The sequence below is a fragment of the Nipponia nippon genome, unplaced genomic scaffold (assembly GCF_047370975.1).
Source record: "Nipponia nippon isolate SJK-2023a ecotype South Korea unplaced genomic scaffold, ASM4737097v1 scaffold_2, whole genome shotgun sequence".
Taxonomy (NCBI): domain Eukaryota; kingdom Metazoa; phylum Chordata; class Aves; order Pelecaniformes; family Threskiornithidae; genus Nipponia; species Nipponia nippon.
Window position 1 is genome coordinate 114,379,872 of NW_028262336.1, and position 19,776 is coordinate 114,399,647.

General features: G+C 38.6%; 1 protein-coding gene across 1 annotated transcript in view; it reads left to right on the plus strand.

The window, feature by feature from the left end:
• The window catches only part of GUCY1A2 (guanylate cyclase 1 soluble subunit alpha 2), a 178,782-nt gene extending 159,011 nt beyond the window's left edge, over nucleotides 1-19,771 (plus strand). The window contains exon 8 of the mRNA XM_087756955.1: nucleotides 616-19,771. Within this exon, the coding sequence (XP_087613081.1) occupies nucleotides 616-823 (208 nt within the window). The 3' untranslated portion in view covers nucleotides 824-19,771. The remainder of the gene's footprint in view (nucleotides 1-615) is intronic.
• Nucleotides 19,772-19,776: the final 5 nt, after the last annotated feature.

The window sequence follows — 19,776 nt, forward strand, 5'->3', positions numbered from 1 at the left end:
CTGTGATGTTGTACCACTTGTATGGGCATGCCTGGAGGATGGCTTCATCGCTCCCGTGAACCTGTATCCCTTTTTGACCCCAACCAGGTGGCACAGATTAAACCCATGGGCACTTTTGATGAATAATGTCAGATTTCATTCTGGTTTTTGTTGAAGCTGGATTTGCTGTATTTGAACCTAATTTATGAAATACAATACTACTGAGTATGAGAAGGGCACAAACTGACCCACCTGTGAGAGCTCATTCATTTCTGTACAACTGGCCAGACTGGAGTGTTTTAAGTGAGCCAAATGATATACAATGGATAATGATTGTTATGAATTTGGTTCCCTTTCTGGTACATGACTTTCTGAATGCTGACACCGATTTTCAGAGAATGTGTTTATTTGGGCCATCTCCTCAGCTGATCTCAATCAACAGAGCTCCTTGAAGTCGATGATGCTAAGTTAATAAATATCAGCTAAGGATCCCAGGTTAGGATTTTTGTAGATGTTACATAATACTTTTAACTAATTTTTTATCTGGAACAACATAGGATCAATCTCTTCCAAAGAGGTGTTTCTGGACTGTGTTTTACAGGTTTTTTTATCCCTCTGTTTTGGTTTTTTTCCTAGGCTTTTGAAAAAGGAAGAAAATTTTATTTTTATCCCTCGTTCCCGTGAAGAGCTTCCAGAAAATTTTCCAAAGGAAATTCCTGGGATCTGTTACTTCCTCGAGGTCAGCAGTGGTCAGAAGCCGCCAAAACCCTCCATCACATCTGCCAGAGTGAGAAAGGTTTCTTACAACATTGGCACCATGTTCCTCCGGGAGACTAGCCTATGAGGGCTGCCGCAGATCAAAGACTCGTCAAAAAAGCACAAGCCCAGAACTGGGTCATGACAGGGGAGTTGGAGGTTCTTTCTATTTCACTGCCTTGTTCTGAACAAGCAGTAAAAGCTCCATGTAATGTCAGGCAATAATCATTTTAAAAGGTGGGTGACTGCTGTCAATAAACAAAGTGGAGATGATAGGGAAAAAAAAATTAAACAACGTACTTCCACTTCCAGAGGAAATTCTTTCATAAACTTCAGTCTGGCCCCTCTATGACAAACAAAACCAAACAAACAAACAAAAAAAAACAGCTGTCAAATTAGAGGTTGGTTTTGTTTTGTGCAGAAAGGATGATGGTTCTCTGTAGATTTGCACCAGCTAAGCAGAATTGAGAGTCAGTTCTGATTATGCATTCCTACGTTTAATGTGTTCTTCAGTAAGGTAATAATGTTTTTTAACTTTATGAACAAACATTTCATACATATACTGTAGACCTGTTGTAACCTTCCTGGCAGGAGGAATTATAATTCAATACAAATATTGTAGGAATTTTACCTATTTTTATACATATTTCACTTTCTGGATAATTACATTCCACATACTGTAAGCTGAGTGAGTTTAGATTAGCTTTTCAGAAGAAGCTACTGTATGTTTCATACATTCTACCTATCAAACCTTATTGTTATACAAATGGGAAGAAGTCATTTTTTGACTTTTTTGGCAACAAAAATATCGCTATTTTACAGTAAAAAACACTTTGGTAAATCTCTTTACCTGAAGTTTATGCTAAAGCTTTAGATGAGCATTGTCTTGCTTAAAGTCATGTTCAGTATTTGTCCTACAGTGCTGTATGTCCAGTCCTTCCAGGACAATGCAAACAAAGTGTAGAAGATCAATGTGTTGACAAACAGAAAAGTTCTGTTTGGTGGGGCTTGTTTCCCACTAAATTATCAGAAGTCCTGGACTTTTTTAAAAAATTTGATCTTGTGAAAACTTACTCTGAGGAATTCCAGCAGACACTGGAAGCTCTCTGGATACTGGTTTTCCACAATTATTAAATAGGACTTGTGCTCCTAATCCAGTTTGATTATTGAAAATCTTATCTGTTATTAATGATGCTCATCTGGAAATATCCTCTATTGCTGGATTGGCTGAAAGGTCCCCTGCTTTACCTAATGTAGACCAAAAAAAACATTGAAAAGGGGAAGGCAATACTTTCCCAGGTTCAATGCAAATGGCAGTTCAAGATTTAGATAAATCCATGTCAATTTTAAAAAAAAGGCCAGTTCTTTGCTGTTGAAAATTAACATAGCTTTCCTGTCTTCAATGAATCCAATGAACAAGATGTGGATCTGTCCCCTAATAGGCACATTTTCAGGCATTGTTTATTTCTCAGGTTTTCCTTTTAAGAAATAACGGCAGTCAGTTTTCCTCTGCAGGTGTATTTCCTTTAAGGTCGTACTGAAGTGGGCAGATGTTGTTCTGCTCTTGCAGATTGTTAGTTAATACTTGTGCAGTGATTCCAAAGTGGCTTAGCTGTACATGGGCCTGATCAAAGAGAAGACTTTCAACAGCACTAGGAGGCATGAGAAGCTCTGCATTTCTATAACCCAGACCAGAAATTAGAGTTTACTTATGAATTTAGTAGTTATAACTTGAGGCACCTTTTGAAAATAAGTAAATAACTTTCACCACATCTCCAAATTATCCATTTAGATCTTTCTGTGGAGGGAATGACAGTCCTGTATTTTCCCCTTGGACCAGTAGCCCATGTTAGAGTGGGAGCAAGTCAGTGTGGCACCGCTAGCCTGTGCTGAACATGTTTCAGGCTTCCTTTCCATGAAGCCTTTCTGGATGAGAAAGGACTATGTTGAACCTATACAGACTTCAGCATGTAGAGGACATCTGAACTTGTTATGCAGGTGTGGTTTTTTTCTTTCCTGAAGAGGGTAGATGCATGGGAATTAGCCCACAAACTTACTTAAATGGAAATTCCCTCGCTTTCTAGAGGAACACTGATGTTAAAGATTTCTTCCATTGATATTAGAGCATCCTTGGGATTGGAGGAGTTAATTTTTTAACTGCTTTGATAAACAGCATTTGCAGGTCTACTGCCTATCTGAAAAATGACTTAACAAAAACTGTTTGAGCTTGAGGTTGCATAATTGCCATCCAAACTCCAGATCTGAGAATTTTCTGCATAGGATGACAAATTTTAGCCTAGAGCCATTAGTTTGCACATAACAGGGGATGTGGCATGCATTTTTTCCCTGGGAACACCAGTGAGACATGCAGGAATCATAAATGGAGCAAAGTTCATGTTTCACCGCTGGAAGAGGAACACCACTTCCTAGTTAATCAAGCTGTGGTTTTGATGTTATTACCTGATTCCCTAGGGTGAATTTTTTTTCAAATAGCTATCAATAGATTGAGATTTCATTCTGACTTCACTGGCACATCCTCATTGTTCAGTAGGTGCTGATGTCAGAGTGCCAATCTCTCTGGCCAAACTCTTTTTCTCTTCTCACCACCCATAGTCCTCTGTGAAGAGAACAAATATAGAGGTTCAGACCAAAAGCTTGTAGTTCAATAACCTGTCTTTCACAGTTGCCAACAGGAAATGTCTAGGTTAATTCTGTGGCTGATCTTGGTAGATCTATGGAAACATTTTCATGAGAAATGATAAATAAATGCTAATTCTACTAGCAAATTGGAGAAGCAATCTAAAAAAATTTGTATCACCATCCTCATCCTCTCAAGTGCCTGTTTATTCTATAAGGAAATTTATAATTGCAGAGATCAGAGAAAAAACTGAAAATTGGTGTCAGCATCACCATGGAGACAATGACAGTGTTTGCAAATAAATCATCTCGCTCCCCAAATTAGGGGTAGATTTACTGTATAAGAATATACAGTCTCTGCTTTTTATAAGCTTGTGCAAAGGAAATGTGTCCAGAACCTCAGCACAGATGCTAAGGATTGTGTTATTTGTTTCCGTGCTATGACAAGGGAAATTAATAAGAAAGTGTGGGCTCTCTAGGGACGTTTTTCTGTCTCAATGTGAGAAAAGTGTAAACCAAATTCTCAGCACTCTTTAACTTAGTAGTTGCATCTGCTACCTTTAATATTAGGTTGCAAGTTCATTTCATTGGACACCTTTATGAAGTGAAATGAAACTTACTATCAAGGTTAATGCTGTGAAGTCAATTAGATGGCTGTCAGACTCAACATTTCTTCAACAATGCTTCCTTTTAGTTCCTTTTAGGAACATTTCTCATTTGCCTAGCATTGTCTTCATAAATAAAAAGGTTCTCAGAGTTTTTATACCTTGGGATGATGAGGTGGAGAGGTTAGAGGTGCTGCAATGGATGCAGAAATCACATACTATAGTTGGAATTTTCTTCTAATATTTTCCTTCCTATAAAACAGGTGATCTTTTGTTCCTCTGATTAAGAATTTACACACCTGTGTTTCTTCACATAGCTGCAAGTAGCAACATCTGCTGTCTTGAGTTTCTGCATGAAACAAATCCACCCTCTCTGAAGATAGAGGGAGGAGATCTACTGCATATTGCCTGTACAGGGCAAAGGAAGGATGATGTGAGGACCCTAGCTGGGGTCATCGGTCTCTTGGCCACAAACTTGTTCTGTGCAGCTTCCCTCTGCTCCAGGCTCAGAGGAACCAGAGACCATGGGCTGACCACAGAGGCAGACCCAGTGGCCAACTTCTTGTACAAAAGTCATGAGGCCTAAGTAAACAGAGGCAACAGTCATTCCCCCAGAGCACTTTTTACAGATCTTGTGCCAGATTTTTCCCTCTGCTTGAAGCTCCCAATCACACAGTCTCTTCTGTAATGCAGTGCATGGAGGTCAGGAACTCAGAGTAAGAAGGAAATGGTGATGGAGGTGGTAGAGTGGTGGATAAATTTTGTTCTACATCACTCTGGTAATATCTACCATTCAAAGACAAAAGCCACTGCATGGGAGAATTGCTGCTAAGCCAGGACTCTCAAAGTGTGGTTTTCTTGCAGGATCCCACAGAATATTTCTTTTTTAATTCCAAAGAGCCAAAGTCATTAACTGTGGTTGTGGTTTTCGTTTCACTGCTCATTCCCACATCCAGTTTCAGATCTGAGTCTGTTTCGAAAGGCATTTTGGAGCCTGGAAACATGCCCCTGCAAACAGAAAACCAAAGGTTTTAAGACCTTGGAAATTTTCTGTGGGAATTGCCTATTCCAAAGAAGAAATCCTTGCAGTTGAGTCATTAGCAGGTCCTACTGCGGTTCATGTATGTGCATATGCCATTTCACAATGCTATCGCCTCCTGTGTTTATGGTGTTCCTTACCAAGCCCAGCAGAGGTATCCCATGTATAACCACCTTTTCTCTGTTTTCCATTAACATCCCTCTTTCAGTTTTTTTCCGTATAAAGCAAGCAGTGCAGAGCCATGACGTTGCATGCATTTAGAAGTATCATAGCACTGCACTTAAACTCTGCTAACCGATTTCACATTGCGTATTTCTTCCTCTAAATAGATCCTTCTCCCAGACGATTTAAAAATGAAGGAAAAAAAATACCACCCAAAATCACTGTTTTGAATTGCAAATGAGTATGAAACCTGCATCAGTTGTTGGGGCAAGTTTAACTGCTGGACAGCTTTCAGATTCTTCAGCTGCCACAAGCTGTTACACTTGCATGCTTCGTGCAAACTGTCCTGCCAAGAAGTCTGTAATCCAACAGCAGCATTGCAAGCTTATGGCATTTTCTGGGTTTTCCTTTTCCAGTCTCAGGCCACTACCTCACCTCTGCTGACTGCTCAGAGCTCACTGAGGAGAGCTAACTCCCTGTCCCAATGCAGTCTCAGAGCTTCTGGCTTCATTTTTGGGTTCTGGTGATCTTTTGCAAAATTATACGTGTGCTAGTGGAAATAGCAACATGCTTAAATTAGCAACAAAACAAGAAGCATAAAAAAGCTTGTCAAACTCAGAAACAGTTGGTTCCCTTCCTTCAAGGTAATGCATTATTCATAGCACTTTACTGGGATTGAGCGTGCCAGTGACAGCAGCAGCTGTGGATGAATTGAAGATGCTGAGTGTGCAGGAGACTCAACAGGCAGGAGTTGATCCTGTTCATAATTCCATCACCTTGCATGCTATTTCCTGCTCTGGGTCAGGCTTCTGCTCTTCAAAAGACCTCCACTTTCCTTCCTTTAGCACCCTGTATGTAACATGGATAGTGCGTAATTCCTATTATTGTTCTTATTAGCATCTGTTGTTGACGTGGCTGCTTATACCTAAAGAATAACTGGGATTAAAGGGCTGATCTTACTCTTCTTTGCAGAAAAGACAAAACTGCTACAGTGACACAGCAGGCACTCACATCCTTAGAGAGGGAGAAGACCACAGTGCAAGTTGTCACTGATGGATTTGGGTGGAGAAATCAGTACATTAACAGTCCATGGCATGTTTTTAACTTTCCCAAGCACTAAATTTATCCGTGCAGCTAGGAGTTACTCCTTAACAATGTTATTAGTTTGCAATGCATGAGCAACCTTACAACAAAAATCTGTAAACTGTTTAGCCTCATATACATGATTGATCTTTTGTGGCTTGGCTATTAATCATGCATGAAAGCAAGCAAAACAGTGAAACTGGGAAACGTAACAATTCAGTCATAGATGACAGATCATTCACCTCTGCAGACGCTTACTTGTTCCTGTGGCTTAGAAAGGTTGACCTCCAGTTATCTGTGGTCCAGGTTAGTATCACTGTGTCACTATAGCAACAAAATGGCCTCTGAAAAACAGCATGAGGCATCTCAGTCTGCTTCCCTCTGGGCTGGGGTTCGCATTAGAGAGGCCAATACAGTAAGTGATACAAAGTGGCAACTTTGCTGGCAGCCTTAACAAAAGGATCAGTGGAGGCAGATGTTAAACTGTCTGTTTGCTCCTGGGATTTTAGTTTCCAAAGGCAGAATAAGGCTGAACATGTTTTATTTTGGACAAAAAGAGAAGGCACAGGATTTCAGAGAAACAAGTATCTTCCCTGGTTTATGGCTAGCAGGGAGGCAGCGGAGTGAAAGGGCATCAAGAGGGACACGCTGGCTGCCTCGGCCGCAGCAGTGCTCGCTTCTTCAGCTCTCTGGCCCACTTCGGCTTTAGCACTCCAAGAATCAAGTTTCCTCTGAAGACTGGGGGACAGGTGAGTGCTTCAGGCACTTGTTCCCTCTGCTCTAGATACAGCATGAGGCTCCCTCAATCCCTGAGTGTACTTAACTTTCTCAGTGACCACAGATGGCAAACTTAGCTAGACATCTATTTTTTAAGATGACCAAGATAAGTGAGATTGATCCCACTGAATTAAGCTCTTTCCAGCCCAAATGTTGTGTCTCAAATCTTTTAGTCTGTGCTGCTTTTCGGAGTTTTGTATTGGCCAAAATAAATTGAATCGAACTAAGTGGCAGAAGGATGGATAAGCATATTCCAGGATAAATAAAGGTTTGATATGGTAGCCATGGTCACTGTCAAGAACAGGGGCTACTGCAGTTCTGGAAATCTCTTCCTTCTGATGTCTGAACCCTTTACATGTGATATCAGCACTGCCAGTCACAACTCCTGGATGCCATTAGGGCTGTGATTTAGAAAAGCTTTTGAGCTTTGAGATCCTAGCCCAATTATGCAAAACCTCTGTGCCATCTTCACCTGAACTATATGCCAGAATGCCTACATAAACCTTGTTAGTTGTCCTGTAGTAAAGATGGTAATAAAATATATAAATTATAAAGAGCAGAGAGATAGTTGCCAGGTTATCATTACATACTTTTTTTATGCTTTTGTGAATTCGTCGGCCCAAAATTAACTTTCCATTAGCAGAAGGTCTCACATTGAGCTACTTGTTTCGTAGATAATTATTCCCTAGCAATACTCTCTAATGACTACTCTTCAAGCAATAAGTAAAGCCATGCTAATCTATTCTGTGTGGATTCTTGTACAACACCTATCACGTTAACAAACTGCCTTTTAGCAGAACATTAAATGACAGAATAACACCCTGTCATGTATTGTTTGTCCTTCCATCCTCTTCCCAGGGGGAGGACAGTATGTAGTGGAATCATGTGATTTTGTGAGGTGTTGTCTTTTTGATAGTTTTCTGAAAATATATGTTGCTACTTGCTTAAATCAGGAAAAGCAAAATGAGAACTATAGACCAGGATTAGAAAAGAGTTTTAGTTGTAAACAGAGTATTTTAAAGACTGCCCACTGAGTAAGACTGGTCTCCCATCCTAGAACCAACAGTACCAGTAATATATATAAGATATACCCAGGAATGATAAAGATGAGCAATAAAACAGGCAGGTATATATAATGGATAACTTCTGCTTTACACACAACAGTAAATAGATTCTGAAGCTGATTAATACTGAGAGACAAGGAATACTGTTTAATTCATTTGGGCATTTGTTTATTACCGGTATACCTCTATGGTACTATTTTTTCCTTCCCTAATGAGACTGGAACATACTGTTAAATCAATATCAAAGTTTCTGAGCTTATTGTGGAAGAATGTGGTTAGGAATAAATAAGTGTCAAGGAGAATTTTTTTAAAAGTGAGACATTGCTTGAGAGAACAGATCATATGGAAAAGAGAAAAGAGGTGTGGATGTGTATATTTATTTTAAAAGTTTCTATGGCATTTCTGATTTGTTAAAATCATTCTGAAACTGTACACTTAAAGCATATCTGCCTGGTTCAGGTTATCTGCATTTGCTAAGAAGGAGGTAAAATTTTCAAAGTCACATAAGAGTCATACTTCTCAATCCCATTTTCTTTGTTTAAACACAACCTCTTTCTGAAGGTTGAACCTAACTAACTTTGCTGAATGATCCTGAGGCTCTGAATGCCTAAATAAGTTTTGGAAATGTGGGTTATAAGTCCATATCATTTATGTTCCTTGGAAATGTTGTTCATAATGATGTATGAAAGCGAATTCTAAATATCCAACCAGCAGCAAAGGTGCCTTTTCCTAGGGCTAACCTGTGCTGGATGATGAAATGTGGAATCGTTTCTAATCTATGCAGTCTTTTACACCTTTTTTCAAGGTGATGCTCCCAGATGTGTTGCTGTGGGTATATGAAAGCTCTGGTCTTCAGAGGGGATGAGGCTCGTTACCCACCTTTATAATGTTATAAAGGATCCTAAGGGAGAAAGGACTGCCCAGCCAACTCCATCTAATTTAGCTCATCTACTGAGAGAGTGTCAAGCTGAGTCTAAGATTTATTTCCATAAGCATTTCTCACCGGAAACTTCTCACAGGTCCTGAAAAGTGTATAGGTAAGAAGCCAACAGAAAGAAAGTATCTGAAGAAAGTGAAGTATGTGTGTAGGAGAGAGCTGCTGTACATAGAAGTGCTGCTGATTCTCAGCTTTTCTATATTTGGAAGTCGTATGACCCAGAGAGTATTCTGGGTATGATGCAAAATGCAAGAAACTGCTGTACATAATGTCATGAACTCTCAAGGCATTAGGATGAGTTTTAGAGCCCATAATCCTTAGAGTTTTAGTGGAATTGCATGAGAAGTGCACTATTTTAGGAGGAGGGAAAGTTGCTTTGTATTTTAAATAAGAGTTAAATCTCTAGTTGCAAAGAAAAATTATGGGGGAAAAAGAAAGTCTAAAATTTCTAAATATAAAATACAAAGAAGAATGTCCCTGTATCATTTGACTTTTCTGGAGGTAGGACTCAGAATTCCTCTACTGAGTTTCGATACTGAATGCAAAACTAAATGTGAAACATTACAAGTGAGGTGCTTTGCCACTTGGTAGAAATTTGGAGGTGATAGTAAGAATGCCTTTTAAAAATTATGCAGGGATACAGTACTTAAATGTTAGCACTTTATAAAAGTGGAAGCTCTTCTGCTTTGCAAGTAAATATTGTTTAGAAATGCCTAAACTGAAAGAAAGCTTGGATGACTGTTGTATCATAACAAAAAGATACAAAGTCTGTGACATTATCCACAGTCCTCACCATTCCTTCAGAAACAGTCCTATACATGGAGTTTTCAAAAGCACATTCAACCAAAACTGTTTATAGTTAATTTCAAAGAAAGCAGTATTTCACCAAGCACCTTCTGCAAAAATCCCAAGCAGATCATGTTAGGTAAGGCCTAGATTTAACTCAGTTGGATTAGAGTGTATTAAGAGATACGCTGCACCCCAATGTGAGGCTTTAAAGGCACTTCCTAACGTGTCAGTATTGTGCCTTTTACTGAAGTCTAAAGAAAGCCCAGTCTAGACAGAATTCCCATCCCAGTACATGGCATTTATATTGCCTCACTAGAAAATTAGCAGTTCACTACATTGCAGCCTTTAATGTCTTTGATGCTGCAATATTGCTTATTATTCTTATGTCTCACTCTGCCCAAGTTGCACTGGGACCCATTGTGCTCTAGAGCACCAAGGAGTTTGGCAATTGCTGTAAGATTGAGTGAAATTCAGCTAACCTAAATTTAGGTATTTAAAAATCACGTCTGGTCTGAGCTAGTCAAGTCAGCTCCCTCTGCAGTCAGTGCAGACATCCTGGCATCTCAAAGAACGATCATTCCTGGTTAAAGTGTTTAGGATGAGATAAACCACTGCCTCTCTCCCCAGGGACTACAGTATGGAGGTGGAGGACTAGTTCAGATTAGATCTCATAGTGTAGATGAGATGAGATGAATTCCACTGCTGATAAGAATGGGAGGATGTAATACGATAGAACAGCAAATATACATGGAGAGAAACACATCAGGGGCAGGGACCAGGCTGCAACCAGACATTCAAAGGGTTGTGGTGGTAAAATTATTAATATTTAAGATTTGAGATGTCTGGCCAATAGATTTATCCTAACTAAAAGAACATTCCTTTCAACTAAAAGCTAACAGTCTGTGATTGTTTCCAACTCCCCACTTCTGAGCTAAGATAATACTGGTGTGCCACTCCTATAGGCTTCACCAAGAGCCATCTCTCCATATTGTCACAGTATTTACTGCTTGATTCCTTCTTAGAATAGTGGCAGTTATCATACTCCTACTTAAGGAGTCCATCCCTCCCAGGGATGGATACCTGGTTTTGTTGACATTGAAATTATCATTTTTCTTTACCTCTTTCTTTTTTCTGAAACAGTATATAGACTGGTCTCTTGAATCACTTGGGAAAAAACAGGGAAGCAGGGGGTGAGATGCTGGCTGAATGTTTCTCTCGTTACGATCATAGTTACTAAAGCTTCTGCCTGACCTGTCCTAAATTGTACATGCATTATTATACACTTGGAGTCCCCAGATTCTCCAAAAGGGTCTCGGGTCAGACTGTGAACCAGAGGCAAGTGGGAAGGACCAGGGCTGCCACTCTGCTATACTGCTCCCATACTTCTCTCTTCTGTTTGCAATTGCCATTCTGATCCTTAGACATCTGTCGCAATTTCTACCGCAGTCCTGGTTAGGGAGGCCATGGGAAAGTTCTTCTTGGGAAGAAGCAATAGTATGCAGTCCTCCACACTGTGAACTGTCACTCTCTCCAGAGAAAAGGAATTAGAAATAGTATTGTCCTCAGGAGCTGAGAAAACTTGCAGATTTTCCATGTACAGTAAACAGTTTCTATAATTACCAGAAAACAAAACAGAGAGGCCCTGTGCAGCAGGGGCATCCTGTCTCATACACACTGCTGTGATAATGAAATCCAAACCCTGTGCAATTGCAGACACATTATTCTCACTTGCTTTAAAGGTCAGCTAAGAAGCTAATTTCTCAAATGGGCTCATAGCTCTGAGACAACGTAACACTAGTCGTTTCTTCCAACAAACTGCAGTTGTCAGAGAAACTGGATTAGTAGCTCAGGGAACTAAAAATAGACATTATGTGCTTGCCAGAGAAGGATAAATTCAGTAACAGAGGTGAAGGTATATCAAAATATAACATCTGGAGAAAAAGCAACAAAAAAATGCTCAACTGAAAGCAAGTTACCCATAAAATTACATTAAAAATAACCTGAATCATCAACTGGAAGAATGACAGGGTTTAGTCTTGATTCTGTTTTATTCACCTTCCAGATCCATCTTGCTGCTTTATCAGCTGAATCAGTTTGGCCACAGTCCTGTCAAAGTCATGTACCTCAAGTTAGGCAGTGAAAGTCACTATGTTAAAGCCATTATTTGAATACTGAAAAAAAGAAGAGTCTTTGGCTTAATATTTTTATCTTCTTTGAGGGGGAGATAATTTATAGCTAAACTTATTCAACTGAGCAATAAAAACTAAACTTGCAAAGCCCAAATCTAGTGAGAGAGCTACAGTGAAAGTAACTTTCCAAGCCTCAGCATATCTTTACTAAAAAGTAGATAATTATTTTTCATTAAATCGAACATTTGCATTTTAAAGAATTCTCTTTTTTTCCTTGATTTTTCAAATTTGTATTATTACTTGCTTGGACTTAAAAAAAAAAAACAAAAACAAAACACCTCTTCTTTATTCTTCATTCTTCTTCAGTTATTTATTTTCCATAGCAGAGCAATTCCACCATACTGCGTCTGACCTTGCAGGAGCAGCAGTCCAGTGGAGATAGGGAGCCTCAGCCTTTCTGGTCAAGGTGAAAAGTTCTGCAAGGTACACATTGCGTCTCAGCTGAAGACAGGGCTAGCAGTAGTTACATGCAGTTTGTACTATGACTTAAGTGATTCTTTTTACTTTTATATTCAGAAGCAGACCTATGTATAGCTCAGGAATAATCTTCAACACTTTCTTCAGAAATTCTTGCTGTAGTATGTGTCATTTCTGCGCACCTTTTGTAAAACCTCTGCATTTCAGATCTGAGGCATTGACAAGTGTAGGGTATAAATAGTAACTTAGATCAGCGAATCAAATCACTGTGAAAAATATTTGTAAAGTACTTACGTTCATTGTCTTTTAGATCTCTTATAAGCTATAGTCCTTTTTGCAAATTCTGTTCTTGCCTTTGGTCATCGTTCTAAGAGAGGTCAAGAGTAATCTTGATTTTGGGATTTAATTAGCATCAATACCATTTATCTGGCATTCACTGTGTACCATTATTACTTCAGTGTTAAGGTTCAGTTGTGAAATAGAAATGTCGGGATAAGGAGTACCAGCAGTTATCTGCATTGCACATCCTACATATTATGCACACATTTCATGGCATACTTTGTATTTTATAGAACATAATATGACTGGTTAAATATGTAGAAAAATAGTTAAGAATTAAAAATACAAAATGGGTGGACGCTGCCATGTCTGACAGCTATCTTGAGATATTATGGATAAATTATCACCTACTCTTGGGATTGCTCCGAACGAAATCATGCATCTTTGGCATCCATCTGTGGTTCGGTGAGAGGCATCATCCCTGTAGTTGTTAAACCTCAGTTACATTAGAGCCTAGAGTTTAATAACACAGGAATTTTTCAGCCGAGTATTGTAAGAAAAGTGATACTGTTATTTTCTGAATATGGTGGGCTCCACTGCTAGGACTGACTTTACATCACTTCTTGATTTGATTTTCACCTTTCCCAGTTTACTAAAATTCTGCAGTTCCTCTTTGCAGGATTCCATAGTGTTTTGAAGGGGCTGTGTTTAGTCTGGTTGTGCAATCCACTGGTGCAACAGACAAATGTTAAGCTGTTTCAGAACACCGTCCTGGAGAGTCCAACCAATGTTTCACAGCCACAAATCATCCCCTTATTGTCTTTGCCACTTTGCTCTGCCCCTACGGCAAACTTTAGAGAAGGAACTGAATGCTACTGAAAATCTTCTGGTGGTTTATATTTGTTTCAGTGGGATAAATTCATGATTAGGAGAAACTTTTGCAAAACAAGCTAGTGTTATTGGCATGAACTTAACAGCCTGAGCCCATCAAGTCATAGTTCTGTCTCTTCCCAAAGCCTTTGAGAACAAATTGAACTTTGCATGCAATATCTTGCGTAGAAGAACTGATAACAATTTTCCAGTTGTCTGTGACTATGATCCTGACTCTCCCATCTAATGGAAAACCCATGAAATTCATGAAACCATGAATGGAAAATCTCATACTACTGATACGTTTTTAAAGCTCTCTTCTGGGAGCCTGCTGCAATTCTGAAATTGGTGATTGAACTGGCAATTCATTCAGGCTCATCTTCATTTCCTCTGCAGGTAATTCTAGAGGATGATTAATCTTTGATGCCTTAGAGTTGTATCTTTTGACTTTTCCCTTTGATTTCAGTGTTGCCAAAGTAAAATCTGAGGGCTAATTCCTATCTAGGATGGTACAAACAGCTCCAATAACAGGGCCAGACATATATGAACATAAGTTGTAGGGATGAGTAAAAAAATTGGATTATTGTAGGAAGATCGATGTTTACCTGAGTTCATGATGCTCAGTTTTAGGAGTGGGATTTTTTAGTAAGAGTTATGAGCCACATGGTGGTCTGTCATTTACTGAGAGCAGAACAAAGGGAAGGAGCAGTTCAGTGCAGTGCAGTTTTAATCTCAGCTTTATGAATGCTGATAATTACTGATTATCTTCTTTCAAACTTCTCTGTTTTACAAGCTGGATAAAAATATTTGGTACTCCTAAAATGTGAATATTGACCACCTCAGAGTCTGCACTCCTGTGGAAATGGACCAGTCTCCCCTGGGTGCAAATGCTTTTTGTGTAATTCTGTAATATTGTTTTAGTGTGTCCTGTAAAGTTTCTCTGAAGAGACTTGGACTTCAATTGTACAAGCATTCTGCACTAAGTAACAAGATTACAACCTTGCACTATCAACAAAGGATGCTTAGCATTAAAATAATATTGGATGGCATTAAATAATACTAGAGCTCTGCCAGGGTTTAGAGCACTGTGATGTTTGTGAACTGAAGCAGTTTGTATAAAATTTCTTGCAAATACGAGGATAATCTAATTAATGACAGTATTTCCATTTTAGTAATATGAAGAGGAGGTAAGGCAGTGTCCCTGGACATTTCTGTCAACTTAATGGCTAAGAGATTAATTTTAGTACTATGTAAATCTGAACATTATTTTAAAACATCAACCTGCAAACTACTGGGAAGGGATATGGCAGGTTAGAGTTTTACTGTGAGCTAGCATGGACAGAAATGCTCAGCAAAGCATACAAGCCAAGATCTTCCCACACATCTAACCAAGGGAGTAATTACAAAATTGAGTCTGGTTACTTGTCCTAGCTGTTCAGCAAAGGAATCCACCTGCCAGTGGAAGCAGGCTCCATGCAAACTATCACATGCTGCATTTCAGTTTTTTTATTGGGATTCATTTGGCAGTCTTAGTGATCTGGAAGTTACAGTAAGTACCTCTGGTTGAAAATTACTATTTCAGTTACAATTGCTTCCCCTAACCAACTGAATTTATTACTAACCAAAGATTTATCTACTTGAAAACAAAACAGTAAAGTTTGATTCCGTCATTTATGTCTTTGACTGCGAGCAGTTGAAGTGCATAATGTATGTACTAAGCAGGCCTGTGTTGTGCCATTGAGCAAGAGTTATTCAAGGCCACAGCACCAGTATAACACAGCAGAATTCAGTATTAATCCCTCTGCAGGAACATGAGTCTATGTAATAAATTGATGTGCCATCTGTGTAGGCCATGGGAAAATTGTGTGTGCAGTGAACTACATATGGTCTTAAAAGCTTTAACATTTGTACTGCTCTTCTTATAACAGAATGTATATCTTGATAGCTATGACCCTATGAGCTTCTGAAAAAAAAAAATGCAATCTAAAGTTTATTCTTCTTGTTTTAAAATCACTGTTTTGTGAATTACTGTTTACACAGGCCTCCATACAGCAAGGAGTCTTTCTCCATGTGTTGCTGGGAAATGGAAAAGCAGATGCTATCTGTAAATCTTGCAGGCTGGAGAGATCAGTGAATGCCTTTCCTGAATCTCCTCCTGATAAGCCACTTCTTTTTTCTAGCAAGTGCGAACAGTGCCAATAGCCTGGACCTTCTTTAGAAGAAACAAGTAGTTTGTTAAATGGCCTTGTTCTGTTCAGCTTCTGTTGATACTTCTTAATTTTCTCTTTCTGCTTCCTTTTGAGTAGGCTTTGCTGATACGATTCTTGCAAAGTGTAACTGAGGGCAAACAGTTTGCCTTTTTTATCCTTCCTTTTTCCAAAGCCACTGAAGGCCTAAAACAAGAAGAAGAAACTTTACAAAACTCATGCAGGCATGTTGTTAACAGATAGCAGAAGGATAAAACAGCCTTCTAACAGTACTCCAAATTACCTTTTAATGGCATGCCTGCACTGTATTGTGACTTCACATTTTGCTTTCATAGTGTGACCTGCTGTAATGGTGTCTGTTACAATGAGGTCCTTTTAGTTTGTCTTAAAAAATTTTACTTGTTTGTCACCATATTAGAAACATAAGGTACACTCTATAAGAAAAGCAATATAAAATATACTATACATCTTCTATTTCAATGCCTCTAGTTTTAGGCTAGTAGTCATATAAATGTTTATAATAAAAATACAGGTTTTATTGTTCTTCACAGGACCAAGCAAATAAGTTTTGCCTTGTCTAAATACTAACAGTTGTCTAAATACTAACAGTAACATTTCTATTCAACAAATACTCTTTTCTCATGCTTGTAGTTAACTTGTGGTGGGCTCCATCCTACTCTGATTCCCCATTAATGCATTTGAAAGGGAAAAGTAATGAGCTATTTTAGTGTATGACCTTTGTGCAGTACCTGATTCATAAAGATAAATAGATCCAAAATCTCATTTATGAGTTATTAGTGATCAGCAAAACAACAAAACCCCTTTGAAGTTCAGCTGAGTAAGTTCTGGAGATCTTGCGTTCCTCAGTTTCTTGAGTCATTGTAACAGACGTATTTGGTGAAGACTTTGCCATGGACACTGGCACCAGCCTTCATCAAAGATTGTTCTAATTTCTGCTTCCCATTTTATCTGGAAGTTTACTGTAATGGAGAAATTATCTGGATTTGAAAAAAGATCAACCATACAGCTTTCCTTCAAATCAGTTCTCACCTTATTTGACCTAGTCCTTTGGTACATAGCTTGCATTAATTAATTTTTGTCATATTAGTAACACAATATCCAGGAAAAAATGTTTCTCCCGAGAAACTCCACTGAAGAACATTTTGTTCCTGACAGAATACCTCTGTTGTCACATGTTTCAGACCTAAGTCACTAAAGAGGTGATCAAAGAAGACAGAATATTAAGACAAATCCAGAAATTTTACTCGCAAGAAATGTGTGTACATAGTTAAAAACAAGGTACAATAGGGAAGTTAGTAAGTTCTTTTTTTTCCTCATTAAATTTTGCTGATACACATAGCAGTTGCTCACAAAGTATTTATTTCTTCCCCCACATACTCTCATTTGAAGTCAATAGAGCTTCAAATCAAAAAAAAGTTACATTGTCACAAATGTAGGTAATTCACTGAAAGTCATGGACAGAGCTTGGTTCTCTAAGCACTGCAATAGCATGATAAGAAAAGTACCAGTTCAGTTACACTGCCAGGTGCTCAAGATACCACCCAGACTGTATTTATTATTATTCTTTCTTCCTTTAAAATGGCAAAAAAAAATAGTTTAAGTCTGTGTCTTTGCATTATTTGAGTTCTCGTATGTCAAGACTGCATCTGGTAGTATGTTGCAAAGTTGCCTTCCCATGCTACCACATGAAAGAGTAGCTGCTTCATCACTTCTGTGATACCTTTTTCTGTCTGTTTGTCTGGAAATTTTTTATGTCTCTTCACCCATGTCCGTAGTTCTGATTGGGCTGCCCAGTGTCTGGAAATCCTGGATAAAAGGCCACACTAAACATGTGCAGAACAATTCTGTATCTCAGGTGAGAAGAGTTTTGTATGGATCTGTTGTGTTTACTGCTAGGGGCAGACCAGCTTTGCAAGTGCACTGGACTCATCTCGTGCTGTAGAGCTGATGTGTATAAGCACAACACATGTTGACACATTGCTTAGCCAGTGCAGACACATGCTCATGCATTTCAGTGTGACAAATACTAAGGGAAAACATGGAAGTTGCAGCATTTGGAATTTCAGTTGTTGGCAGAAGTATGTGATTGGTACCACCTACTCTGTTGTTTCATGAAAACTGTCTGGAACAATAAGAAAAGAAGGAGAAAAAAAAAAAGGCAAGTGAGGAGGATTGTGAGGTAGAGCTCATTTGTCAGCTTCATGTTCTCTAAAACTCCTTCTTTGCCATCGCCACATGTGGAACTAACACCGTTCAAATACAGTGGTCAGCACTGATCATCCGTGTCACAGGAGTCGTATCTGAGTTTCCATAGGTAAATTTTATACTGAGTAGCTATAATACTGCCATGGGGCAGGAGGTGACTGTCCTTTTAAATAACCATTGTTTAAAGATTCATTGCTGAAAAGGTCAATACCCAAATACCCTGTTAGGACTCGACAAGTAGGGTTCGCTTTTCATCAAGGTTTTGTGGTAGGAACTTTGAATGTTATTGTGAATCAGGACTGATCTGTGGCAGTCCTAAGCCTTCATAAATAAAGCAGATATTATTACAGCATAGTCAAAACCTTGGTCAGTACTGCCATGCCAGAAACACAGTGTCCTGAACAATTGCAGACTTCCTACCTCCTGATAATCCTTGCAAAGCAAAACCATATGACTCTCATTAAGGCTAATAGGAGTCTGTTTGGGCTAAAAGTCTGCAAAGAGCATTGAAACCGTATCCCACACTCCTTGCTGTACAACACCATCAGTGGTCTGATTCTGCAAGTCTTATATTTGCTGGCTGACGCTCAGTCTGTAAACAGAATCATAGTCCGGCACGTCGGTGTGTAACACATTCCATGTAGGAAGAAGACAGCACTTTCCCTTGACCTGCATTTGGATTTAAAGCTTAGTTACATGGGCCATTTAGGCTGCAGTCCTGTGTGTGCTCAGCTGAACAGGTAACTTAAAGGACGCGGGGGCCTCATCCGAAATGTGCTTTGGCCAGGCCTTCTGCAAACGTTGTGAGCAAGGATGGTGGGACTGCAGCCATACCTCATCAGGTGGTTGTAGGTGGGAGTCGCACACCCAGTATCTAATGCAGCATTTCAGATACCTAAGGACTTATTTTTCCATACATTCTACACACATTTCTACATATTTTATGAATCAGGTCTGTGATCAATGTTTTGAACAATTTGTTTGCTGCAGTTTCATGGGGTTACTATCTCTTCAGTTTGCAATGTAAATAGTATTGTACATCTGCTATTTTATGATACAAATGCCATGTGAATTGCTTATTTTTAAAATGTTATAACTCTGTTATGGTTTATTTACAATGTCATCTCACAGTATTGGTTTAATATACAATGTATCTGTATGGCATGAATTAAATTGCTTATATTTTACAATGTCAAATATTTTATTTTTGTTTTCTAAAATGACTAAATTTCATCCTATGTAGTTTTATAAATGTTTCTTAAGTGGCTCATTATATCTGAAAATATTGCTTCCTCTCCAGTAGTGCAGGCATAAGAACCAGTAATCCTGATCAAAATCATCAGATATATCATCTAGCAATTTCAGATTAGAAGTATATGTACAAATATGTAAGCATTTATAGTTAATCAGAACATCTACTATATCTTCCTTGCTTTTCATGTAATGATACATTTTAATCATTTTGTATACTTTTTATTTGTAATTATTTGTGAGGCATATACAGTGTAAATAACATGTTTCATTATGCAAGATTTCTAGGTATTCAAGATTACAAAAAAAGGTGAATTTGTATATGAAAAGAAATTGACAGTAGATTGGAATGACATAAAATAAAGTGTTGATGACTATGTTCTATTTATACTGTTCATTTCCAAATTGTCTGTTAAAAAAAAAATTCATTTGCCCTTTAATGTCCAACCAGTTATTTACAGTATGTTTACATCAATAAATCATGCAAAAGTCTGTTAAAAGTCATGATG